A 27360-nucleotide genomic window follows, 5' to 3' on the forward strand; every position below is an offset into this window, starting at 1 on the left:
GAAAATAATTTTGAAAATAATTTTTTAAAAACAGTTTTTCTTATTTTTGTTCAATCAAAATTTATTTAAAAACATAAAATATTTTTAACCTATTTTTAATATTTTAAAAAAATTATATTATTTTTTTATAATCATTCTACATATTTATATAATTATTTTTTAAAATACATTTCATAAAATATGTAAAAATAATATAAAACAATTAAAAGATGTTTTTTTTAAACATCTTGTATTCTATTCTTAAAAATGGAAAATAGAAAACAAGTTTTTGTTGTCAAATGTATTTTTGTGTGTTTTTTTTAATAATAGAAAATTCCCAAATAGTATTAACTATCTTTAAAATTAAAATACTATTGAAACTTAAATATGAAAAATAGTTGCTTAACTTATTATCTATAAAAGGTAACTATCTACTTATGTGAAATGCAAAAGTTAACAAAATATTTTTTATAATTTTTAATTGTTATCCAAAATATTTTATAAAAAATAATTGAAATACCAAAATTTTATTTTTAGAAATAATTTATTTTTGCATCAAATCCTCAAAAAAGCTTTTTTTTTTATTATAGATTTATCAAATATATTTTTTTGAGTTGTGACAGTATTTTCTAAATTAGCTTCCAAACAAAACTTTAATATTTGGCCTCAATCAAACAAATAACTATTTTTTTACACCTGTATGTACTTTTTTCTGTTTAGTATTTATTTCTATTTCTATGATTATTTAATTAAAATGGTCATTAGAAATTCAATTTTCCAATCTAACCCTCCATCATTTTTTAACCATATTTTGACAAAAATACTTTCACTTTTTTCTTGTAAAAATAACCGTATCTTTTAAAATCTACATGTAAATATTTGAAATAATTAAAGGTATTTATGTCAAAAATTGGTTAATCTTCAAACAAAACATGACAGAGATTAAATTCACAAATGACAAATATTTCATCTATTTTAACCAATTAATTCTTATTTTTATTGGTCATCTTCCTTCTTCTTCTTTTTTATCTAATCATCATGTTTGAAAAAACAATCTCTATTAATTGAAAATTGAAAAAAAAAAAAAAAAAAAAAAGAACTTAGATTGACATTTTTGAGTGTGAAACACGAAAAAATAATCGATGTATCGTTTTCCAATAAAATGTTATATTTGATGTTTTCAAAATATAGAGATATTATTCTAAGGTTGTGTTTGTTTGGTGGGATAGAATAAAATAAGACATGTATATCCCCATATATATCATATTTTATTTTATTGGAATAGTATATTTTAAGATATTATTTCTAATGGTATATGATATCATTTGATATTGTTTTAAATAAATTTGATATCTTAAGGTAGTAAATGCACTTATATATGTGATATTATACTATATTTAGGCTGTAAAATTAAAAATTAAAATAAAATTGAATTTATATTATTTTTTAGTGTATGGTATTTGTTTTAAAAAAATTATATTGCATTTCAATATTTGTTATTGCAAAAATGAAATTTCTCTTATGTTTAATAATATTAATGATTAAAATATTTAAAATTTATGAATAATTTTTTTTATATTATATCATTCAATTTATAATTTATATAAACACATATAATACATATATTAGCTATGGCAGAACTAGAGACTTTTGCTAGGGGCATATGCAAAAAATATATTATATTATAGTCATGGTTCATAAATTGTAAGGTAATTAATGGTATTTTATATTATTATTAAATAATTAAATCATTTTAAATATTAATTATGAAAATGTATTAAATTCAAAAATCATGGCACTAGGAACACTTTAAAAAAGATTTAGATTTTTATGTAAAATAAATAAATTATTAAGAATATTTAAAGGAAAATTTCAAAAAAAAAAAAAGATGGAAAGAAAAATCAATATAAATTTTCAATAATTTTAATCATTTCATAGCAAAATCCTTTAAAATTATTTTAAATAATTAAACAATTTATGTCATGGATACTTTAAAAAAAAATAAGTGTGTCATTTAAGGTCTCAATGTTTTATAGCTTGATCTTATTTATTTATAACTTGATCTTATTTATTTATACCTTAGGTGGCGTTTGTTTTTTTGGCTTAATTCTAAATAGAACTTTTTTTTAACTTAATACTAAATAATGCTTAATAACATTAAGCATTAAGTTGTTTGTTTTTTTAAAATTTTATTTCTATTAAGTATTAAGCTGTTTGTTTTTTTATATGCTGAAAACCAATATCTTAATATTTTAATGTATTAAAAAAATATAATTTAACTTATTTCTAAAAAGTTCAAAATAATAAAATTGTTATAATAAATAATTTATCATTATCATTCTTACAAAAAATAATTAATATATTTATTTTTTATATAATTAAAATAAAATATTTAAACTTAATAATATGAAAAATAATGGATTGATAAAACCTAAATCAAATTAAAGAAAAAACATAACAATTCAAGTACATATTTTCAAATATCCGAAGACATCACATAACAATTCAAGAAATACTTCTAATATCTAAACATTGCATTTCTTACAATGGTAAAAAGCTAAAAATGACAAGTTAACTAAACACTTGAAAGAGTTCATTTGCAATTTGGTTTCGGAACTGTTGCATGAATTCTTGATCAGATGCTGCAAAAAAACTGCTTATAGTGGAGGTTTGATTTTGATTTGCATTGTCACTTTCCAATTCCACTTCATTGTCATATTCAGAAAATAATCTATCCGCAACTGAGATTTGTCGAAGAAAATTGTGAATGGAGAAGCATGTCATGACAATTTTTGTTTGAGTAGTAAACGAATAAGGTGTCATTCTCTTCAATATTGGAAAACGCGCCTTAACAACACCAAAAGCACGTTCAATGACATTTCTTAATCTTGCATGACATTGGTTGAATATCTCCTCTTTTCCTACAGCTTTACCACCACTACGAAAATCACTCAACCAATAGCGCACATTACGATATGGTGCCATAAAACCTCGAGTGTGTGTGTATGCTGCATCTACTAAATAATATTTTTCTGAAAAAAAAAAAGGATTGAGTTGATTATTATAATGAATAAATATAAATCATATTAAATAAAATGAAAATAAAATATTTACCTGATGGGGGCATTGGAAAATTATGTTGTGGGTTACGGATAGTTTCTGTCAAGACTCTTGAATCATGAGCTGTTCCTTCCCATCCAACAACAACAAACCTAAATATCATGTCAAAATCACAAACTGCCATAACATTTTGAAAACATTCTCCTCTCCCACAACCTCGATAAGGTACTTGTTGATTAGTGGGAATACATGCATGAATAAGAGTTCCATCAATTGCACCAACAGCATCCTACATGGTAATAATTCTTTAAAATATAAATAATTATTTTTTTGAGAATAATACAAATATGATATAAATAATTAGAAATAAAAAATAATATACCTTAAAAATTTGTCTTAGCCGACGATTGGAGATACCATTTGAACTATCATTGAATGATGGAGGAGTAATCATCTCTTTTGAGAAATTCACCATGGCCACTAAAACCTCATGGAAGTATTTGTGAATTGTTTGACTTGAGTGTTGGAATCTATTCTTAATCAATCGATTCTGAAGATTATGACTAATAGTCATAAGAAACATGGCCATTTTCTCTTCAACATTCAAATGTTTACTGTCAACAAGCCATCCTTTTTCTCGAAACATGTGACATAGAGAAATAAATCCATGTTTTTCCATCCGCATTAGTTCATAACATGTGCTAGATGAACCATTTAACAGCTCTTGAATGAAAAGTGAACCTGTAAATGATGAAGTAGAGACTCGTTCCTTATCAATGGATGAGTCACTTAATAATTTGAGCAACAACACAACCAATCTTTTTTTTAAAACTCTTGTCACTTCTAACTTTGTATCTTCATCTTCACTTGATGATGATGAACTTGAACTATTTGAGTGATGTGAAAGATTCTCCATAAGAATATCTATTATAAAAAAACAATAGTTATGAAATAAAAGCATAACAATATAATCAAATAGTTATAACAATGTATGAGTAATAAATATCCAAAACAAATATCCATAAAATGTAGAGAAAAAGTCTTATAATTGGAAAAGTTTAAATGTATCAAATATCCAAAACAAACAAACCAAATGTACCAAATTAAAATCATCATATAAGTCATATACCCTATGTATTCCACAAATCTAAAACAAATATTTAAAAAGTTATTTTCGCAAGCTTTGAATCCATCCCATTCGCTCTTCGTCACTTTCCATCTCCATCCACACCTCTCTGTACTCTTTCTTCTTGCAAAATGCATTAATTGCTACATAGTATAATGGATCCTCATAAGTCAAGAGCCTCTTCAAAATCTTCATGCATTCTTTGACTGAGGGTCCTTCAAAATTCTCCAACACATTCACTATTCTATTCATTTCTTCTTGAGTTTGCTCTTTCTTTCCTTTCTTCTATTTTTTCTTAGAACCTTCTGCTTCATCATTAGTATTTCTTGGCAAATCCTCATCTTCTTCTAAACTAATTGAAGTTTCGCTAGGCATAGATGTAGAATGTGTTGATGATTCCTCAGCCCTAGAAGCTATCACTCCTCCAGAGCTCCAATTTTTAGACCCAGTAGCTAACACTCCTCCAAACAATGCCTCTAATTCTTCCACATTTGCTAATGGTTTAAAACGGAATTGTTTAGCTTCTGGATATTTCTATTTTACAAGATAAACAACAAGATAAAACTACTATCATAAGTGAAGCAAAGTCATTGGTTCAGCATGCACAACAAATAATAGATATGACTAAACAGCTGAACAGTAGGAACAAGCTTTGAGTCCTTTGTGCCATCTGTTTGGAGTCATGGGTCCTCAACCATTCCATTCTGGTTGAAACTGTAAAGTTAAGACCTCAATTTTGGATTTATCTATTTAATTTTGAGCTATACCCATGCCTAACAATGATAGTAGTTTCAAAGAAATGTATTTGATCTAAGACCTTACCCTGTTCAAGACTGTAAAAAAGACCTTAACCTGTTTACATAGTCAAGCTGTGACTAGTAATTTATATAAATTAATGACTCATAGGATAACCTGGTTGAATATTCTGTACATAGTAGTTCTTCTTCCCTATAAGATAAAAATCCAACTCAATCTATATCTTCCCTATAAGATATAAACAACCCATGAAGTTGTTTATATCAATTTCAGGGTCCAAGTTCAGAGATCCCAGCATATGTGATGTTGCCTATAAGGACCCCATCAAGGTCAGATCAGTCCACTTCATTGGAGCCAAGGACTGGTTGAGATTGCCTTCTGAGGACCTCGCCACTGCCTTTGACAACCCTCTTATCATAAGGCACCCTCAAGGCCACACCATCCCCAGATTAGGTGAGTCTTTCCTCATTCCCAAACCCTAAGGAAGTTTTCAAGTGTTTAAAGCAATGATTATAACTTTGGCTACCTATTTCATTGTTGCGTGTGACAAGCAGATGAGGCAGCAACTGAGCAATTAAGAAGCTGTAGCACGGAAATCCTCCTCCATCAAAGCAATAACCCTTCAGTTAACAAACATAATTTGGAGAATGGAGAAGTGAAAGCAGATGAGGCACAGATGGAGAATGGAGAAGTGAAAGCAGAGGAGCACAAGGGTAAGGTAGAAAAAGCATGTAAGACCCAAAAACCAGAGGGTGTAATTGAGAAAAAGATGGAGAATGGAGCTGGGGGGTTAGAGGCAACACAAGCCTGAAGCAATCAGGTGGGGATATAGATAAAGGTAGTCCTCCACTCAGGACCATGCTTTCAAAGAAATTTTGGAGTGTGAGGGAAATAATGTTTGCCTATTCTTATCATAGTTTTCCTATGTAGAACACCTTGGGTGCTGAAGGAAAATTAGTGCTCCCCCTGGATTAACTTTGGTTTTTCTTCTTTTGATTTGTAATATGTTTCACCTCTATTTATGGGACTCATCATCGTTTTGCCCCTACCATGTCTGTGGAATGATCTTAAGCTCTTCTATTCTGAAGTTTTTCCTTCCTCAAAAGACATTTTATCTGAAAAAAAACGCAGACAAATAAAATTATCTCAACCCTATGATCCTTGCACCTAAGCAATAAACAAGGCAGGTGACATGCTTTACACCCTTCTTTTACTAGAAGCTCCTGGATTTCTTCCCCTTCCAGTAACCAGGGGCAGAAAATGGTCAAGAAAAATGACGTAGGTAGAATCACTATAGCAATTGGGTTCTGAAAAAAAGTTTGGGGAACATTAGAGAGAGTAATGTCTGCAGGATTACAATTCCCACAGCTTCAATCAGGTTGAAGACTAACCTAGTACTGCCCAGAGGGTCTCTTTAAGCGAGTGACATGAGCTAAAGTAATGTTGCACCAGTCCAGGTTGGTGTAGAAGTCTGTTTCTATTTAAACGAGTTCATACAGCAATGGAGCTGAGTTGATTCAGGTGCGGTAAACTAGAGTAAGAAGGATTACAAGGGATGTATACATCCAGAACCAGATCGACAAATCAGGTTCACAGTGGGATGCCAGTGCCGCTTAAAAAGTTTTGTAATCTTGTGTTAAAGGGCTCGTACCCAATTTTCTATTTAACACTATATTAAACAAACACACATCTGATGTTTGCTCTTTCTACTTGGAAGGCTTTCTACCTGAAGGCTACAAACAAAACTAATGGCAGAAAAAAGTTCCCACGCTAGGTTGAATTCGAGGCATACCCATCACTGCTCAAACTGTGTTTGTTCCACTTAAAGACATCTCTCCCAAGTCGACTCAAAACTTAGGCCATCTAGGAAAAAAGACATTAGAGTTTCAAGGGAAAATTCACTTTCATAAATTTTTTTCATTGTAACTAGGCACTCAAACGGTTGCAATTAGTTCAATTTTTTATCGTTCACTTGTAAATTTGTGAATAGGCCCTAGAATAACTAGCATGATTATAATCATTAGAAGAAATATTGTATTGCATAATAAGATTTGGTAAATAATACCTCTAAATATATATCACCAATAGACATAATATTTTGAATCTTCAAACACAAAGAAATATATCATATTAGCACAAAATTAGTAACCCTCTATGATTCTCACTCAGCAAACAGATGGAATAGAAACCATACCCATAAACAAGGCAGCTTATAACCCTGTTCGTTAAACCCATCTAACAAAATCCAAGAAACATTCCATAGATTATATATGAAAATATAGGCACATGCTATAAGAGTCTACAGTCTCACTACAGCCAGATCATTAGAGAGTTTAAAAGGATGGATACCCATGGACCAAAGCCAAAAATTCAGAAGTCGATCACAAGGACAGGATGCATAAACAGAACCCAAGTAAAATTCAGCAAACAAAGCATCCACATACCAATCAGAGAAATGGTGTAAGAGAGTTTGAACAACTAATTCAAAAGGGTTGCAAAAGATAGAAATTAAACTCCCAACCACCCATTGAATACTCCTGATTTGGTCTTGTTGAGACAAAAAAACCCAAATACCCGATACCCACATTCTTTGTAATCTCAAACAAAATCAATAGCCTATAAATCTTTTCTTAAAAATGAACTCAAACAAAAGAAACACCCACACAGCTCCTCTAACAGAGCCTAGAAATCCTAAAATTATCTTAGGACCTGCAACACGTGAACTCAAAAACCCTAAACAGAGCACTTGCATATGTGAACCAGAATAGAGAATGAGAGTTTTAAAGAGAGAAGCACTAGGAAATGAGACTCGACTGCTCTATTAAAATCCGAAAATCCAAAATAAATTTGGGTTGAGGGTTACCTTCAATCAGATCAACAATGTCGATTGAAAGTGAAGCGTCTCCAACTGTGTAGTCTCGGATGCAGAGCGATGGAGGAGGAGAATGAAGAAATTACCGCTCTGGGGATGAGGTGAGGCCCTGAGGGTTGAGGATGCCAGTTGCAGAAAGCTTTGAGGGGATGGGTGGGCTAAGGTCGAGCGTCGGGCGTCGGGCGTCGGGCTTTGAGAGGTTTCAAGAAAAAGCTAAATATTTTGGCTTTTTTTATTTAGCCAAAAATTTTAAAAATTTAGTAATAAGTCATTAAAAATTAAAAAAATAAACAACCTAAATTCTAAAAAGAAATTGCATTAAGTAAAAAGCCAAAAAAACAAACACCACCTTAGTCTTATTTTTTATACTTACATCCAAAAGCATAAATTAAGATTAAGATTAAAATTTTCATAGATGCCATATTAATACCTTGATTTTTTTCACTTTTTCAAATAACTAAATTTAAGATAGTTGAAAGTAATTTTTTTTTTTTAAACTTATGTTTCAATGTTTCATACAATAAATCAGTAAAACATTAATAGCTTAATGGTTAGATTTTGATGGACTAATATTAATATTATTACTTCCAAGTAAAAATATAAATAGTTAATAAGAACTAAATAAATATTATTTTTTATGATTTAGTTAAACCAACATAAAAAAAAAGTATAAAAAGGAGAAATATTGAATTAACAAGAAAAAGTAAGTATGAATAATATTAAATAAGTTTTTTTATATTTTATTTTAATCTTAATATATTATTATTAAGTAATGGTGAAATTTGTGTTTTTGGTAATGTCATTCAGTCGCCATAATTTTTTTTATTTTTAAAATTTAACCAAAAAAAATATTTTTTTGAATATGTAGTTACATTTTATGTTGGTTGGACTAATGACAAAAATAACTTATTTTATTTTATTATCAATTAAATATGAAATAAGATATGGTATTATCTCTTATCATATCCCATCTCGTGTTATATCAAATCAATCAAATATGATATAAGTAAAATTATTTCATGTATATGCTCACTTTCTTTTTCTATCTATTCGAATAGTGATTTTTTTAAGGACAAAAATGTATTTCGATGAAATAACCAAACTACCCTTAACAATGAATATACATTCATCTCTCATTAGTGTTTGACATATTAAGCCCGAACTTCTACACAATGTTTAGCCTTCCAGACTACAACGTAATGAGGTTTTTTTTTTTTTATTTATTAAATCACATCTAAATTATTCTTAATTATTTTTAACTATTTTTACAACAAGTCTTTTTATTTATTTTTAATCAAATTTAACATTAAAAAAAAACTCATATTTGGTTGATTGAATATAGATGAGATAGAATAAGAGAGAAATAATATTTTCGAATCTATATTTGGTTGGTAATATGATGCGATAAGTTATATTGTCATTTATTCTATTTTATATTCAATTAAATATAAGATAAAATAAGTGATATATTTATAGTTTTATTATTTATTTATTTTAAAAACAAAAAAAATAAGTATCCCCTCTATTTAAAAAATGATAATAATTTATTTCAACTCCGATAATTAATATATTGTTTTAATATTTTTATTAATATATAAAATTTTTAAAATTAAAAAAAAAAATCTAATTTTGATTTATTCAATCTTTTATGAATAAATAATTTCCTTCCATAGTCGTTTGGAATCAATCTCATCGTGGAGAAGTGTTTTGGACTGTACCAGGATTTTGGTCGTTTGAAGCAAACTAAACGGTCAAACAATGAATCTCAATCTCTTAAGATCATCACCATCGTCGCTTTATAAGAGCCGGTCTCGCATAGAATTCTCCGCTCCCGCGCGGTTTCTTCCACCGTCATCGTCCAATCAGTGGCGTTCCTGCCGGATTTCCTGTCAGAAAATGTCATGCAAGTCACCCGCGCCTCCCGTGCTCCAAACAGTCACCGTCACCATATCATATCCGGAGCTTATAGTACGTATCTTGACGGCCCTGTTTGGTTGCCGAGAAAACGGAGGAAAAGGCTTGGAAATGAAGTTTCGGGACTTTGATTTTTCGGATGTTTGGTTCCCTGGAGAATGGAGCACTCGACGTGAGTCTGTCAATGTGTTGTGCGATACTCAGTTGAGCTGTTCTTTCTTTATTGGGAACTGAACAAACGAGAATTGTGTGATATGAATTTTGTTTCCGTCACTCTTTTCTTTTTCCGATTCTCAGTAAGCAAATAGAGACAATTTTTACCTTTTTCGGAGGGACCCGACCAAAAGAAACGGAAAAGAAATTCACTTTCTTACTTCTTCTAATGTTTGGTTCCTGAGAAACTAAAAACCTCATCTCACTAAAGTGATTGTATAAGACTTAATTCAGTTGATTATTCTTTTTATCTCCTTAGGAAACAAACAATTGAAAATACGCGGTTTGATCTTTTCCATCTATTTTTCTTCTATGTTTCTTCCGTTTCTCCTGCTTGTTTGGAATACGTTAATTCTTCTGCTTGAATTTTATTTGTATTGAAATTGATTGAAATAGGACAAAAATGCTGATTTATCAATGAAGATTGAAGAAGGGTTCGGACCCAATGGATTGGGTATTCTGACAATAGCTGATGTAAGAATGTTTTACTTGTGATTCTTTGAGTTAATTCTCTCTCTTTCAGTATTTGATTTTTATCAAATCCGCAGGGTTTCATGCCTTGATTTTGTTCACGAGCTAATTACTAGGTTATCATCGTGGTTAATGTTCAAATTTTTTATAGTTGATTCTTTTTTTCATATTCGCTATGTTAAAACTGAAAACATTCAATATGTCATATATATCTAGTTTGCTAGTAGTATGAAAAAATTTCACTCTCCATCCTCTAGTTATGAAATCTGCATGTTGATCCCCTTAATTCTTTCACTAGATAGCATCTACACTGGCCATGATAAGACTCTTCAAAATGTAAAGACATGAATACCCACCAGATGTTGTCTTGAGCTATTGTGAAGGTTTTTTTAACTATCTAAAATTTTAATAGGTTCCATTTCTGCCTTTTTTTTTTCATTTTTTTTTTTCTAAAACATGATTTGCCAAATGTCGCTATCTATGAATTGACAATTACTCCACAAAAAATGTTGCATTTTCTTTATATTTCTTCTAATTTTGTGTGTATTGTTTACTTTGATCTGTGAAATTTTAGTTGCCAGTGAGATTTTTAGGGCACTACTCACTTTATGCTTGATTTCAATTTCATCTTTACTGCCTTTTTGAGATTGTTCTTTTCTTCAATATAGGTACCTGGATTTTCTTTATTGCGTCAAAATCTCCTACGCCTTTCACCTAGGTATAAGCTTGTAAAAGGAATTTCTGTATTTATCCGGATCTCACATAGATCTAACATGAAGATAGAGGCTTAAAGTAATTCTTATGCCGTTGCTCATAGGATTGATCCTGCTCTTTTATCAGGTTAGCAAGCCTACCTGAGGAGGTGAAGAAGGAACTTGAAGATCCTAATAGCAGGTAATTTTTACTGTTCTCAGTTCTCACTTATTCTTACTTTCAAATTGATATTATGCTACCCATTGATCCATCATCCCTGGTTAAGAACCATTATACGGCATTTAATTGCTTATATTTTTATTTTATTTTTTCCTTTGGGAGTACTTTTGAAAACTACAACCATCATTTCTTTGCATCTGTTCTTCTTAAAGTCCTACCAATGCAACATTTTAGGAGATGTTCAGAATAATGTGCTTCTTCTTCTAGCTTGAGATATTGCAGATATGACATAAATGTAGTGTTAAATAGGTTCTTCTGAAGTTCCACTTGTCTTGTCTTATGATAAATATGGAAGGAGAAAATTATGTTTGAAGTTCCATTTTGGTGGCAAATCTTACTCAGATACAGAAAAATGAAAACTTTTTAAAATAACAGGAATCAGTATAAAAGAAAATGCATGGAAACTCCACTGAACTTTTAATAATACTGAAAGATAAGCCAAAAAGGTGATGCAGTTTGTTGGTAATTTCTTAGCACCTTTATAAGGCCAATATAGGAGGAGTCAGTGAAGGTATCATGTGTCAGAAGGGCCCAAGGAAGGGAATTTTCTCTATGAAGTCTTTTTATAATGTTTTGGTTATTGGAGGTGAAAATGTTATCCCTCGAAGGAGATTTGGTGCAGCTTGATACTCTGAAAGACATCAAGTTTCTGATGACTTTTAGCTGATCACCTTCCATTGCTTATAGATATCCTATGGGAGACAGATATTTTTCTATAAGCGGTTGTGATATCAGCTTTCAATTTTTAACTTGCCCTTAATCACACATTTACATCTAACTTTGCTTCTTTTTAACCGCTCTCATCTGTAGGTACAACTTTGGATGGAGTCATGGGAAAGAGAAGCTTGAATCTGGAAAACCTGGTAAGTATTTTTTTTTAGGAACTCTATAAATGATTTATGACCTAACACAATCAAGCTTCCTCTTGTGGAACCTCCTGTGGCACATAGAGCAATTATTCTCTAAGTCTTTTTATAGTTCATTAGTATATAAGAAAATATTAAAGATCATTTGAGAGAACCTCAAAATGTATATGATGCATCTTCCCTCACCCAATCAATCCCTCAATCAATGCCTCAATTTTATAATTAGCAAAATGATTTTTGCTTCCCAGTTTAGTTTTCAAAGCAATATTTTCAGTTATGAAAAAAATAAAAGGCCATTCAATAGTCGTTAGGGAGATGGCCATGGCCCTTACGGTGCTGTTGAGATCGGTTGTTAATACATGTATAAGATAGAGCTCTCTGTTTTTTAATTTCTTCTAATGCTTTTGGTAAACCTACCCTTAGGTTTCCATCAGCCTTTTCTAGCACCACCAGATTGACCGAACTGTCAAAAATGTAAAAGTTATGTTTATTTATGAAAGTAAAAGTTCAGAAAATTGCAATAACTCTCTAATGTACAAAAGCAAATGTTATTTCATTTATTCGTTATTTACTAAAATAAACTTGTTGGCAAGGTTATGACAAGAAACTAAGATAGTGAATATCTTTAGTATTTGCAAGGTCAAACTAAATACTTCAACTTTTTGAACAAGTTGTTGGGTTGACTTGTTTACTAATGGTTCAGGGTCCAATAAATATATATTCTTCACCTGTTGCTTTTCTCTTGCATTTTGTTGTGCAGATATGTTGAAAGGCTCTTTCTATGCAAATCCAATATTAGACATACCCACAACTGAGGCACCTCTTATCCAACGGTATAATGGCTATGAACATTTTTATTTATTGTGCTTTTAAATATTGCTCATTAATCCTAGATTGTGTATATGGCTAGGGAATCTGTGCTCTGTGAGGGAAGAAGCAACTTGATAATTCAATACAATTTTCCCCTTTCAAGATTAAAGAAAATTTGTAAATTGGCAGATGAACAATGTCTGAAAGAGTTTCTTATGCTAATCAACTGTGAAAACCATAATGTGACCCAAAACCTTAACCTACTAGGTCATTGGCCAACAATATATATATCAAGCTGGCATAAACACTTTCTCCCACATGCAGTCTTCTCTTGCTTTGCATGTGGACCCATTAAATATACATGACCTCTTGAAAACCAAGGCTATGATACTATGTTGCACAAACAACATATATTAGGTTATGGCCTTAACAATCATTAATCTTCCTCAAAAACACATGTTTTGAGCATTTTTGCATTTCTTCTGTTAATCAAGTATAAAATCCATTCTTTAAATTGTATAATTGACTGCATATTTTTTTGGATAATGTTTGTTTAGTTGAATGGAGACATGTACAGAAGCATCCATAGGTGCTCTTTTTCTTTGTGGTGCTGTTTTTCCATATATTGCAGGGTGTCAACTTGTTACTTAAGTAGACCAAGAAATAATCTGTGACCATTCCTGTGTGAAAGGTGTATAGAAGCATATGCCGAACTGGTTTATATCAATTGCTTTGCCTCTTGCTAAAGAAGTTTTGATGATTGTTAAAAGGATAAGGAGTTTATATTGTAGCAAAAGGGTTGTAGATTCCTGTCAAATAGTATAGAATTAAGCATATGGATAGAGAGGGAGGAAGTCTTGGGTGACACATGCATCTTATGTGAAATTGAAGTTAGTTGATCCATGTCTTTGCTTGGCTGAGATTTTTCTTCGAAAGTTCAAAATATGTTTATGTTATTTGATCTGTGTCATGTGCATGTATACATTTTTCCAAACTTAATGAGGGTACTTTCGGGTGGGGAGTGGAGGAGGGAGAGGGAAGGAGTGCTGAGTGGAGCATCTCTGTAAATACAAGTTCTTTTAATTTTCATTACTATTGTGGATACTTGCAATTCATTTTATCAGGAATAGGTTAAATCATGGGTTTTGGAAAACTATCCACCTCCTTCTCTTACTTTTCCTTGTTTTCTTCTTTTTCCTTCTTCCACTTGGAAACTTAATAAACATTTTAGAACATAGATTGGGAGACTCTATGAGAAGACAGGATGGCCTATGATTTAATAGAAAATAGCACCCCAAAATAGATTTAAATGGAGTAGGACTGATGTAGCAAACCTAAGTAGTTGGTTAATGTTTTTTTGAGTTAAGATGATTAAGAAAATTATGAGTGTTGTGTTTTTATATATATATATTGCTCGATATTCCAAAATAATTTTTGGTACAGTTTCTCCAGTAGTCAATTAATTATTATTTCTGATATATTCTCATCATTATAACTATTAAATGATACACATTCAAATATATATATTTGATTGACAATACTATGATATATTGCTCACAGAACTTCAATCTCTACGTTACAGAGTTTTAAAAATTATGAGATATTTGCCCATCACAAAAATAACAATGAGCTATTGTGTTGTATTAATTTTTGAAGGAGTGAATGAAGATGGTATCCAAAAATTGTATTTCACAAATCAAGAATGCTGATTTTCCTGCCCTTTTCTGTATTTTCGTGAAACATTGCCTGAAGTTGTTTTTAAGACAAGGAGGACACGAGAGAGTATTGGAGAAAAAAACTGTTCCCTTGTAAGACCTTGGCCTAAATCCAGGATCCCAGCTATAGAACATGAATGTTTGGCTGAAATGGATGATAAATCCTTGTTTATCACAATATAAATCACTGTGTTTCTATGAAATATCAGCTGAAATTGTTTTAAGACAAGGAGAAAAGGTGAGGAAGAGTAACAAAGAAATGCTCCCTTTTAGAGGACATGCATGCTTAGCCATAGATGAAAAAATGAGATGAAAATTCTTGTTGTTATTGAAATAAAAATGACACATAATTTTTAAATGCTTGTATAACAATTAACTGTCCTATTTTTTATTTTTCTTTACTATTGCTTTTTTTTTTTTTTAACTCATGTTTGGTCTGTAGGTATCCATCATATTGTGGACCAAATATATGGCCAAAACATGCTTTGCCAGAACTCGAAGTGGGTATGTTCACATCCAATTCTTTTGTTCTCTCTGCTAGGATTTTATGATGCTTAACTTTTCAGCATATGTAGATGTTCTCTTTCCTGAAGTTTGTCTAACATTGTTCTCAAGAAACATTTAGGATCTGTAGATATAATATGAGTGATAATACATGCCAAGGCTAAAGATATGATTCCCACTGGTGCATACATGTGAATGACTATATGAACTATCTTGAATCATATGCTTTGTTGGTGTAATTAATTCGTATTATTATTTGGTTGAAGCAATTATCATATTGGTCCACAACATTTGCTGGTCCCTCTTTGTGAAACTTCTGATTATCAGTTATCTATTGATCTTTAATTGTTAACCAACTTACTTTTTCCTTGTGTTGATTTTAACATATGTATTCTCCACATCATTTTTTCAAAATATATTCTTTGCTATCGTCTCTTTCCTTGGAATTGATTTATTCTAAGTGATTTTGGTTCCAGACTTTGCTTCCTACAAGTTATTTTTCCTTACATGTGCATGTTCGAAGAAAAGGAATGATGCCCCACAAGGGTCTGGACAGAAATTTTGTGAACAATTATTAGAGGCAGTGAGCTCTTATTACAATGCAAAAAGAAGTTTATGCATGTCTAAGTGTTTCGTGTGCATTGATATTTTAGCAAATGATGATGGCTTGAGAGCAAGATCTACTAATTGAATATAGTGAATGTCTTTTAAGATTCTGATGCTTCGTGGATTATATGGTTTCTAAAATTGGTTATTGATATGTAGCTTTCAAAGCTCTTGGGAAGCTGATCCTGGATGTTGGGTCAATGGTGGCATATCACTGTGATCAATATGGTAAATTCTCCATATCTAGGGTTTTGAATTTCTCACAGCAACACCAAAAGTGAACTATCATTGTGTAAGCTATCTGTTTTCACATATTTTGTTAGAACAGTTGATTGTTTGCACAAACTTTTTAAGGACTTCTTTAATACATATTATTTTAGTCACGTTCCATATGAATATATTTAGAGGACTTCAGAGAAAACTAATTTGAAAAGAGTTCAATCTTCATTGACAAGGAAGAGTGTGGACTGGAAATTTAATGAGCTTTATTTTTTGAGCTTATTTCCCAGTTGTCTAATTAAGTTACATCTATATTTGTATCCATTATTAAGTTACCTTGGACTAAGTGGTGAGCCTTTCTCATCCTTACTGGTTTGAGAATCGGAAGGAAGAGACAATATGAGGAAAAAACAATGAATATGACTAAAAAAGAATGGAAAAGGCGATCCATATGTTTGACGATGACTGTGAAGCTTGAAAAGTAACTCAAGGACATATGATAATGTTGAAATGGATGGGAAAGTTTATGGAGAACCTTGATGGCTATGAAATTTCATTTAAATATTAGGAAAGATTTCCAAATCTCTGTTTCAAAAATTCCAAAAACATTTCCTGTGCCTTTTTAAGAAGCATTTAACTGTTTTCCTGGGAAATTGATGCTTCATGTCCTGTAATTTTGATGGAGGTTTCTCGTCGGTTTTTGAACAGGATTCATGGGAAACAGCTCTCTATGAAGATGGGTGTTTTCAATATTTATGTTCTCATCTATAAGGGAGAAATGAATACTTTAAACCTTAAGTGACAAAAAAATAACCTCTCTAAACATCAATTTCTTTCTATATATTTTTGACAGAAGTTGTCCACCAGTTCTGAATGGTGTTTTTGGGAAATGAGTTTCCCTCTTGAAAGTTGAGCTTTCGGACCATGTTCTTGTCTACAAGGGAGAGATAATGCTTCAAGCCTCAAATCTGACAAAAATTAACTTTTACTCATTACCTGGCATTTCCCAAATAAGTTGTAATATATTTATGGGGCCATGCCAAGCTTGAATTGGTGTTTAGAAGATTTATCTGCATTGGGCTCAGATGTTTCGATTCAGGGCCCTTTCATGCTCAGGCCTAAACACGCATGTTATGGGCGTTGCTAGGCTCTGTGTAAGCTCTAAAAATTGTCAAATGCATCTTGCTTTTCTGTAACTATGTAACATGTTTGTATTTTGCCTTGCTGTTCTCTTAAGTGACCCTCAAAAAATTTTATGAGTGCTTGAGCAGTATCCAGATTGATGAAAATTAAAGAGGATGAAGGCCTAGAGAAGATACTTCTTCGCTCTCGGTGCCACAAAGGGCGTTTGCTTTATTATTTTCCAGCAGAGAAGAGGTGATTATGTTTCTTATCACACACTTTTGTGGCTGAATAATACTATTATAGAGCCCTTGGTGTTTCTTCACTCATCATGTTCTTGCAGGTCTGTTATATTTTGATCAATATGTGGCTACATTTATGTTTTCTTTGGTGAATTATATTTGCTTTATTTGCTTAGTCATAGTGCTGGGAAATACAAGATAAAGGAATTTTCAAGTTCACATGATTGAATTGTTTGTTGCTGGCACATTCAAAGTTCTAAGTTAAAAGCTTACCTAATGAATTTCATTCATGACCTTGCTAAATTTTAAAATTACCAAAATTTTAAATCAGGAATGGAGACTTTTAATATTGTAGCTCTATGAAAATATTAGACTAGATTCTATAGAATTTAAGAACATAAGATGATGCAGCAGGTATTATGGAAGATATCTAAGATTATTTTTTTAATTGGAAGACATCATTTCAAGACAGTAAAGAGCTAAAAGATGACACATGAGAAAGACAATTTCATCATCAAATGTTTTCCTTTAACTTGTTAGCCACTTTTGCTACCTCTACTACCTCTTACCTCTGTAGCTCCCTAGCTTCTTTGTTGTTGCTTTTGCTTGTTCCTATCTCTAAAGTTTGCTAGCTTCTTTTAGGAGCATTTTAGTTAACTCGATTTTGGGGTGTGTGGATGGTTAAGAGAGAAATGTTGATTAGGAGGTCTAATGACCAGGAGTGACTTTGTATTTTATTTTCCTTGTGTTTTTTTTTTCTGTAATTCCAATTTAATAGGGCAGTGACTATCTGTTTGGTAATATAATAGAAATTTCAGCAGAATTCAAGTGTGGATTTTTCTTCTGTGTTGAAGGTTTAGAAAAGAATTGCTTGATAAGCATAGACTAATCTCGTTTGTGTCCTTGAATAGTACAGTACTTGGTTTGAGGACTCCAATTCTGACCAGTTAACAAATATAATAGAATTTTTTCTTGCAGTAATTGCAGCAGGGATGGTGATTCTATGTCATCTTGGTGTGGATGGCATACAGACCATGGTTCCCTTACAGGTGATCAATTCTTCCAGACATCCTACTATATTGTTAATTTCTAGCTAGAGCTCAATGATCATTTGAGCCATTCCTGTTATCTGGTTCGCTGATATGCTATTAGTTTAAACACACTATCCTCGAGCTTCCCTGTATACTAACAACTAAAATGAAAGAGATTTGCAAATATCCATTATATTGCAATCTTAAAATTCAGTGGCCATGTGTGTGCCTGATCACTTCTTTCCTCTTCATGGATGAATTCAAAAGTGTGTCTTCTTGCTTGTCTGTGCAAGTTCTATGAGTTGAAATTAATGTAAACTCTAGGTGCATTTGAAAACCCATGGAAAAGGAAATTACTTATTCTTTCTTGGTTTATAGCATCTATGTGTGTGTGTATTAAGTTCTATTTAAAACAACTGTAATGATATTATTTCCATGGTGACTAAATGCTCCCTAATCAATGCAAAGAATCTGGCCCCTACTACATCAAAAGTTTGTTTAATACTTTCAATTGGAATAACAGCCTCTATGCATAAAAACAGTTTTATTGTGTTGTCCATTAATTTTATTTAGTTTTGCACGAATTCAAAAGGAAAATTAAAATTAGGGAATTGTATCATGTTAAGAGCAAAAAGGGTTCATGATATGTGTTTGGCGAAGAATGGTTAAGGAGGTGAGAGAGCTCCTTATATGAATTGCATAATGAAAATGAAGTAGGAAAATGATTTTTAGACAACTTACTAATTCTTTGAAGGTTAGAAATCATGTGTATATTTGAAGAAACAGGGACCAGAAACTAACAAAGTTCTAAAAAAGGAAAAAAATAGAAAAGATCTGTGGACTAACACTAAATTTCTTGGAAGGGGAGGATGATGCAGCATAGTTTACTAAGTTGTTTAGCAATATTTAAATATTAAGAATATTTCAAATGAACATAAATGACATTTTAGCTCTCTCTCTCTCTCTCTCTCTTTCCTTTTCTATATATATGTCATTACAAATAAATGAATTCCATGGACATTGTAACTCGGATTCTGTTGGTTGAGAAACATTTTTTGTCTTCTTAGAATCTTTGTAGTTGTAAGTATTTCTCACATTGTCCGTTTAATTTCTGTTTGAATGTAGGTCTGACATGTGGCATGTTTATGAGAGATGCTGTAGAAATACCTTGCCCTGATAGTGCTGCTGGTCTTTATATTAAAACCCGAACTGATCAAATAGTTAAAGTACACATTCTTGTTCTTAAATTCACAGTAATTCTAGGATTCACTGGCAGTTCTATTATCTCAATGATGACTGACATTCATAATTGTTTACTCCAAAATATGAAACTATGCATCACACATATAACTGATTCTGGGACTGCTGTCTTACCTTTTACTCACCACATGTCAATGTTTGTGATATATCACACCTTTGAATGGGGATCTATTGATAGTGCCAAAATAAATGAAATCTTGGTGCTGGGATTTGTGTTTCTTGGGCAAGTTGGGGGGTGCATGATGGAAAGTCTCAGCGAAAGTTTTCAGTAAATATTCAACTAAACTCTCCTATATATTAATAGTAAAAATTGTCAGAAAGGAAACCTATGTACTGAACAAGCATGAGAAGGTTGTGGGGCCATATTCTGCCTTTTAAGGTGACTTTTGGAAAAGTGTTTAGAGTCATATGTAGATTTTTGTTTGCTCTAGGATTTTTTGTGACAAATGTGTTGATATACAATGAAACAACCAGCCAAAAGGAAAACTAAATTCCATTACAATAAGAAAGGTAAAGCATATTTTGAAAAAAACATGCATTGTTTCAAGTATTGATATTTCAAGTAGCGTTTAGGTCTTTCTTTCTTTCTTTCTTTTTTTAAAAATTAGTTTCATCACTTAATAGATTAGAGAATAACATGTGTTAAAAACTTGCGATACACGGTACAATACATTTTTTATGGAAATTGATATGTATTGCAATCCGTTTCTTATTTTAAAGTGTATCTTACGACATGTGATATTATGATACAATGATACATATATTTTTAACTATTTTTCTATAATTTTTTTTAAAAAATAAAATTAATTTTTTGTTAAAAGGAATTTATTATATTAATTGTTTAAAATATACTAAATGATTAAAAAATGGCCATAAAAAATAGAAATAGGTAAAATAATCTTATATAAAAAGCTACATTCTTATTGTCAAGTGTAATATTAGAAGTCAAGTAAGTTTATTTTTACAATAAATATTAGAGAATTTTTATTTGAATGATTTGAATGTTGACAATGAAAATGATGGTGAGCAATGAATAAAATTTTTTACCTAATATATTAACTTTTTTTTTTGGTAGAAAGAAATGATGACGAATTAAAAAGTTAGAACTTTGAAGATAACACATAAAGACATATATATATATATATATGCCTAGTTAGAACAACACAATAAGTGTCTATATCAATTAACAAGACAAGAAGTGCATATGCCTAGTTAGAAGTTGGAACTAAAAATTTAAAAAGATTATTTTTTTGGATTATGTGATGAATCTATATATTAAAGTCATATTTTGTTAATTTGAACTTGTCAAAACTTCAACATTCAATGTTTTCATGTGATATGATATAGTTTAACTCTTTAGATCCTACTATCTTCCATAAAATTGGTTATTATTACTCTGTATTTCATGCTTTCAATAGATATACACACATATACATATTTTTATTTTTTATTTTTTACGATGTAAAAAAATTTACGATACATGATACATTACGGTACACAATATAGAAAAATAGAAAAACAATACATGATACCTTTACGAGTTAACAACTATGGTTATAAGTAAATGGAGTCTACGGCAGTTGATGCTTAAGATCCCTACCTGAGCAATGATAGTTTTTCTTTAAAATTAATAGTATTGTCTAATTATCTTTAAGAAATTGGTGAAAAAAGGATGACCTAGTAATGGGCCTTTACTGAACACAAATATCACTGAGAATCAAATCTTATAGTTAAAATATTGAAAAGCATGTGGTCTCCCTAGGTTTTTGGTTCCTGTCTTTTTGGTCTCTTCTCAACTTCGTACATAATCTTTAGGGAATGTTCCCCAAGTTAATGGAGAGAATACTTCTAAAGCCTGAAGGCACAAGTTAATGATAAGAGAGAAAAAAAGGATGATTAAACAGGAAACAGTAAATAAATTGCCATTTTTTTTCTCTTCCTCCTTTTTATATTTTTTGCAATGGAAAGGGCAACACATTTCTGAAGCAGGTAAAATAAATAATCAGAAAGTAAGAATCTCTGGCAAGTCCTATTTCTGCTTTATGTAATAGCAGTAGGTTTCTGGGTCTAAGTGACCAGGAAATCCAATGACGGTAACAAGGAAAATAATATTTACTGTGATGCAATTTTCACAAATTAATATCAATCAACTTACCTCCTATTTCATATAGTTCCTCTGTTGATTCTGTGACTGAAGTTGTCTGAGCTTCCTCTACAATTATTAGAGATAATAATAATAATAATAATAATAATAATAATAATAATAATAGTTAAAAGAAACAAAAAACAAAAAGGGAAGATTGAGAAAATGCACTATTGTAAAACATATAAGCATTTGTTAGTGATAAGTTGGAGCACAGTAGATAGGTTAATTAGACAACACATCTAGAGCAAGGGTGTTATTTGGTTGTCTCTATGCATTTGCAATAGGAAAATACGATGACTGCCTCTCAACCTGTACATCTAATATTTGAATGTAACCCTGTATGACTCCACGAAATAGATGTAGACATAAAAAGAGACTGTGATGCCATATTCCTTCTGTTAATGATGTCTCTGGCTTTTGGAGCTATGCTAAGGGTCCATACTTGGGGCATTTCTGTAGTATCATAATATCCCTTTCCTGTAGCCTCATTTCAGTTCCACCCAGTCATAAATATAGAATGTGTTACAAAAAGTTTAACAAGAAGATTGCTGATGGGGTTTTGGTTCGCAAGGTTTGGTCATTTGAATTTCCCTGATAACAAATTTTGATGTGCTCTTTTATGTTGATAACTTGAAAAAGCATTGCTTCATTTAAGTGGTATACGAAGTACCTCAGTACTTTAGATGGATAGATATAGTTTTCCATATATTACCCTGGATGCTGTTTTGTTCATAAGGTTGTCTTTGGAGAAGATGAAATAGCATATCAAATTGGTGAGACGGCTGAAATACTGTCCAGAGGTTATCTTTGTGCAACACCACATTGCGTTCGGGTACTTTCTGATAATCCTTTTGTCTATCCATCTAAAGCTTTGGCACAACCTTCAGGGCATAAGCCTAGTTTTCAGATTTGCATTATGATGGTATCTAGTGTGACCAGAGCATTGTTGTGCATATGTTATCGTATTGACCTAATGTAGATAGATTAAGCTTACTGAGACACCTTTCAAGGGAAAAAAAATTTGGTGGCATGCACCATTATTAAGTTTATCTACAACGAATTGTTTTTGATTGTTACCAAAATAATTCACATACACCAATACAAGTGTGGAGCACACTGCCTCTGGTTTTGTCCTGACCTTGTCCAATCACCATTAACACAAGCACCACATTAAAAGGTATGGAGGAGGACCAGCTGTATTTTCATAGAAAGGAATTGGTGTATTTTGTAATTCATCCCATTTTGCTTCTGTAGCAAAATGGTGGATGTGCCCTTTCATACCTTGATGTTGCCTCTCCAATTGGTGACAGGAAAACTAGGGTGGAGCTGAGCAAGCTGTTGGTTGCTCATGAACACCTAAGATCTAGTACTCCTCTCTATGGCCAGGGCCTGTCCATATTAAGTTAATAGTTTCACTTTCTTTCTTGTTTTCAGTTTCTGTAGTCATGTCATTCAAGAAATTATATCTTTATGGTCTGCTCATTGGTTAGGCACCTAAGGGAGAGGAGGCTTCTGGTGTTGAACGATCAACATTTGCATTATTCATGCAGCCTGACTGGTATGTGGGTTTTAATATGTAGTTGGCTGTTTTAGACATGCTTTCTTTTTTATTAAGGGTATTCCCAGTGCTGTTTTGGTTGCTTTGATAGCATTTATACATGTTTAACCATCCTCTCTTCATGGTCAACTGAATACACTTAACAATATTGTTACCCTTTCTTAATTGGAACAATTTCATTATCAACATCAGCTTCTCTGATCATGCCTGGTCCATTGTAACCTTATTGTGACTTGCCCCTGAATGTAATACAGCAACAGAAAACATGAAATTGATTATAAAACATCAGTGGCAACTGGCAAGGTGAGGGTATAAATCCACCATTGTTCTATTGAAACTTTAAAATTATTTTTACAAGAAACGAAATGAATCTTTGTTTGGAACAAATTCTATACTTTTTCCAGAATGAAGAATGATGGTCCCATTTAGACTCTCTTTCTTGTATATGAACTATTCTTGTCAACAAAAGGAAAATAGCAAGAGATTGGTTACCAGTGATAAATAGTTGTACAGGTTGTATATAACCACATGAATTGCACCACTCAGAAATGATGGCTTTAAGAAAAGTTTTCAACTAAAATTATAGAAATGGAATTAATTTCCCCAGAAATAATTGGTTTTTCTTTCTTGTGGAAGGTCATAGTCAATCTGTTGGTTATTTGGGTATGAATTGACTGATAATATGAATATGTTCATTCCTTTTTACTGATAATCGCCTCATTCTAGGACTTTGTTACTTATCGTTTTTCTTATTTTACTTTTTGAAACAAATGGAGTCAAATGAAGTTATCTTGTTATAGTTCGGTGTTCTTTCCTTTCTTCCCACATCTCATACACACACACATGCACTCCTAAATCTAAGGAGTATTATTGCTAAAGAATTTCAACGGTAACTGGCAGTTTACTGCTTGTCCTGAAACTTCTCACTTGTTCTTTGAAATTTTTTTCTAAAGTGATCTCGAAAATTCTGCTGAAAAAATGTGGAATCTTCTTGATGTAGAAATATATTCATCCACCGTTTCATTGTCTCTTTGCATCCCAAAGAAATAAACCTGTAAGGAGAGGTAGCTTGATGCGGAGAAGGTTTTGGAATCCATATTTTGTCAAGCTTTGGAGGAATCTCATACGGTTTCTCATTTTGGTGTTATCATTTCTTGATTATTTCTCCTCTTAGTTTCTGAGGATTGGTATTGAATCTTCACGAAGTAGAATTCACTTGTCTTTTGCAAATTGGGGATGGATATCCTAGCGGAGCAGTGTGATTATTGCTACTGTGGATCTACTCCTGATTGCATCAATTTCAAAACCTGTATTTCCTTAAAGCTATGTTTGGTTCCTGAAAATTTCGAGGGAAAATGCAAGGGAAAAAAGTAGAGAGGAAAAGTACAAGGAAAGAAAAAGTAAAGAAAAATAAAAAATAGATTTAGAGTCAATAAACTATTTTTATATACTATTTCAAATGTATTTTACTTATTTTAATTCTTCAATATAAAGATGAAATAATTTGAAAATGCATAAGTTTTTATTTAATTTTTATTATATTTTATTTTCTTTGATATTTTTCATAATACAATCAAACATGAGAAAATCATTTTCCTTAATGTTTTTTTTCATTCTTTTATAGTTTATGGGAACCAAACATAATCTAAGGCTATGTTTGGGTCCTGAAAACTTTGAGGAGAAGCAAATAAAAGGAAAAATGTTGAGAAGGATTATAAAATATTTCTCTTGTTTGGTTGTTGATGAAAAAGTTGAGAGAAAGAATTAAATTCTTGAATAATGCACTTTCCTCAAACTTTCCCCACATTTTCTAAGAAAAATTAGGGCGGAAATTTTTTATTTATTTTCTCATCTCTTTTCTTTAGTATATTTTTCTTTACCCCTTTTTTTTTTTTTTAATAATATCCAAATATAAGAAAATTATTTTCCTTAACAGTTTTTTCCCTTGCCTTGGTACCATCTAAGAACCAAACATAGCATAAAGGAAATTGACACTTTTATGAAGCCATTTGGACCTAGTTTGGAGCTATAGCAATATCCCCTTTTTATATTTTTCCTTATGCTTGGTTTGCTTGTTATCACCTGTGAATGAGTGGAAAACCTGAATTTAAATTTGACTGAAATATGTGTAATGCTGGTTTAAATTTTCTGCATTCCTCGTTTTTGTAGGGATGAAAAGCTTAATTTTCCTGAGGAGGTGCATATTCATCAAGAGGTATGTATTCTGCACCCTAAAGTCCTTATTGGTGTGCACTATTACAGCACTCACAATGCAAAAACCAATAGTGGCATTTGCCACCTGACCATCACCAAACTTTACCAGATTCTAGCTTTGGCATGACAATTTTTTACTCGCTGAAGACTTGATAGTGAAGAAAAAAAATGATGGGAAAGGATTCCGTGAACCAGATTCAAGATGTTTCTATGACTTTACAAGGCTCATTCATGTTATAAACGTTTTTTTTTCTCCTCATCCCAAAATCACCAGGAGTGCTTTTCTAAAGCAGAATGGATTATCTTGTGAATTTCGCCTGTTTAACTTGATTAAGTTATTAGGACCAGTAGAGAAAGCTCGATAAATACCACCCAGATGAGTTTCAGATGATTTTCAGATAACCTGGCAGACTGAATTTGCCTTTGTCAAACTCTCTTCCTATATTACACGTTATTGTTGTATTGAAGCAATAGTATCAAAGCGCTTCGTTCACTTTGGTTTTTTGATTTCTAGTTGCGCTAAAAGTGCCACTTATGAATGTCATGCTACTAAATCGAAATTTGTTTGTTATGTTTTTTTCAGTTGATCCCATCAAACTGTGCCTTAACTTTTGGAGAGTATTCTGAGAAGCTCCTCGACAAATATTACCACCTGAAAAATTAAGGGCTCGTGTTTCTGTCTGAACATTGCCTATTGTTAAAAAGTTTCCTCCCTAATGCTAGGGAGAAATAAATAACAATTCAAATGATATGATGTAAAACAATTTCATTTGCATAATTGACTTTTAGTTGGCAGTAGTCATCTCCCTTTTCTTCATATTATATGTTTCTTATTGATTCCATGATTTCACAAAGCATATCAAGATAATCCAGTTTCAGACTGGCTTAAACCCTTTGAGGGTCGCCCAATCTTGAACCCGATGATGAAGCATCGCATCGGACCAATCTATTAAGGTTTATTACTACTCTCTTCTTTGAGAAGATCAGCATACATCACCCTTCTACATGAGCGCCATATTGTTTAGTGTCCTTTGCAGGCAGGTAGTGGAACCAGCAACCAACGGATCCCACCCAAGAGATTCACACTGTGAGTATAGTTAGATGACATCTATATATTAAATTGATTGATCATATTATATTTGCGTAGAAGATGTTCATCTTTTGATGAGTTGTGCTTCATTTTGATTTTCTAAACAGACCTTGTCGGCTGTGTAACTGTGTTGCATTAGAAGCATCCGTGACTCAGAATATGAGCCTTCATGACATCACAAATATTCTCAAGAAGGTGGCACCATAAACACAGCACAGGTTTGTATTTTCTGAAAAAAAAAAAAAAAAAAAAAGAAACTGATAAGTTGGCAGAACTTCGATGAATCTACTGGTTTTTTTCTCCCTGCACTAGAGATATTCGTCAGCCGTATTTGTTAGTTCTAAGCTTGGGTTTCTCCAGGCTATGCTTGATTCTAGGAAAATAGTAAGTAAAGGAAAAATGGGTTAGGCTATATTTGGTTTCAGGAAAGTACAACGTGAAGGAAAAAAATATGGAAAAAAATAATTTTCTTATGTTTGATATATTATAAAAATAATAATAAAATATAATTAAAATTAGTTAAAATTTGTACATAAAAAATAAAACTTTTTTTTTTCCCCTATTTTTAGTCGAGTTTTTTGAAAGCCAAATATAACCTTTAACGAAAGAGTTCTTCAACAGAATTTGGACCTGCTTTCACTTCTAAGTACCGA

At 31.6% G+C, this 27360-nt stretch overlaps 3 protein-coding genes across 7 annotated transcripts; 2 read left to right on the forward strand and 1 right to left on the reverse strand.

Annotated features, from left to right (window-relative positions):
* Window positions 1-2422: 2422 nt before the first annotated feature.
* On the reverse strand, window positions 2423-7996 carry LOC104880679 (uncharacterized). Of its 2 annotated transcripts, XM_010658195.3 has the most exons (4): window positions 7785-7996; window positions 3422-3963; window positions 3094-3328; window positions 2423-3011 (listed from the first exon to the last, which is right to left on the reverse strand). In XM_010658195.3, exons 2-4 carry the CDS (start codon window positions 3953-3955, stop codon window positions 2551-2553), a joined length of 1230 nt encoding a protein of 409 aa, XP_010656497.1. In that variant the 5' UTR covers window positions 3956-3963; window positions 7785-7996; the 3' UTR covers window positions 2423-2550. The 2 variants fall into 2 exon arrangements, with proteins under 2 accessions (XP_010656497.1, XP_059596802.1); XM_059740819.1 differs by lacking the exon at window positions 7785-7996 and having other exon boundaries at window positions 3422-4023.
* Window positions 5170-5969, forward strand: LOC109123406 (uncharacterized). The gene is made up of 2 exons (XM_019222998.2): window positions 5170-5374; window positions 5476-5969. The coding sequence occupies exons 1-2, from the start codon at window positions 5170-5172 to the stop codon at window positions 5730-5732; spliced, it is 462 nt and encodes a 153-aa protein (XP_019078543.1). The 3' UTR covers window positions 5733-5969.
* Window positions 7997-9469: 1473 nt separating the features above from the next.
* Window positions 9470-26434, forward strand: LOC100256125 (uncharacterized). Of its 4 annotated transcripts, none has more exons than XM_002284712.4 (15): window positions 9471-9761; window positions 10317-10394; window positions 11060-11109; window positions 11232-11285; window positions 12135-12187; window positions 12951-13023; window positions 15158-15219; window positions 15985-16053; window positions 17316-17421; window positions 18387-18457; window positions 19565-19665; window positions 22582-22677; window positions 23336-23403; window positions 25573-25618; window positions 26201-26434. In XM_002284712.4, the coding sequence occupies exons 1-15, from the start codon at window positions 9552-9554 to the stop codon at window positions 26279-26281; spliced, it is 1218 nt and encodes a 405-aa protein (XP_002284748.1). In that variant the 5' UTR covers window positions 9471-9551; the 3' UTR covers window positions 26282-26434. The 4 variants fall into 4 exon arrangements, 3 of the variants coding, with proteins under 3 accessions (XP_002284748.1, XP_010656365.1, XP_010656364.1); XM_010658063.3 differs by having other exon boundaries at window positions 9627-10203; XM_010658062.3 differs by lacking the exon at window positions 9471-9761 and adding an exon at window positions 9779-9879.
* Window positions 26435-27360: the final 926 nt, after the last annotated feature.

Source organism: Vitis vinifera, chromosome 11 (genome assembly GCF_030704535.1).
Source record: "Vitis vinifera cultivar Pinot Noir 40024 chromosome 11, ASM3070453v1".
Lineage (NCBI taxonomy): Eukaryota > Viridiplantae > Streptophyta > Magnoliopsida > Vitales > Vitaceae > Vitis > Vitis vinifera.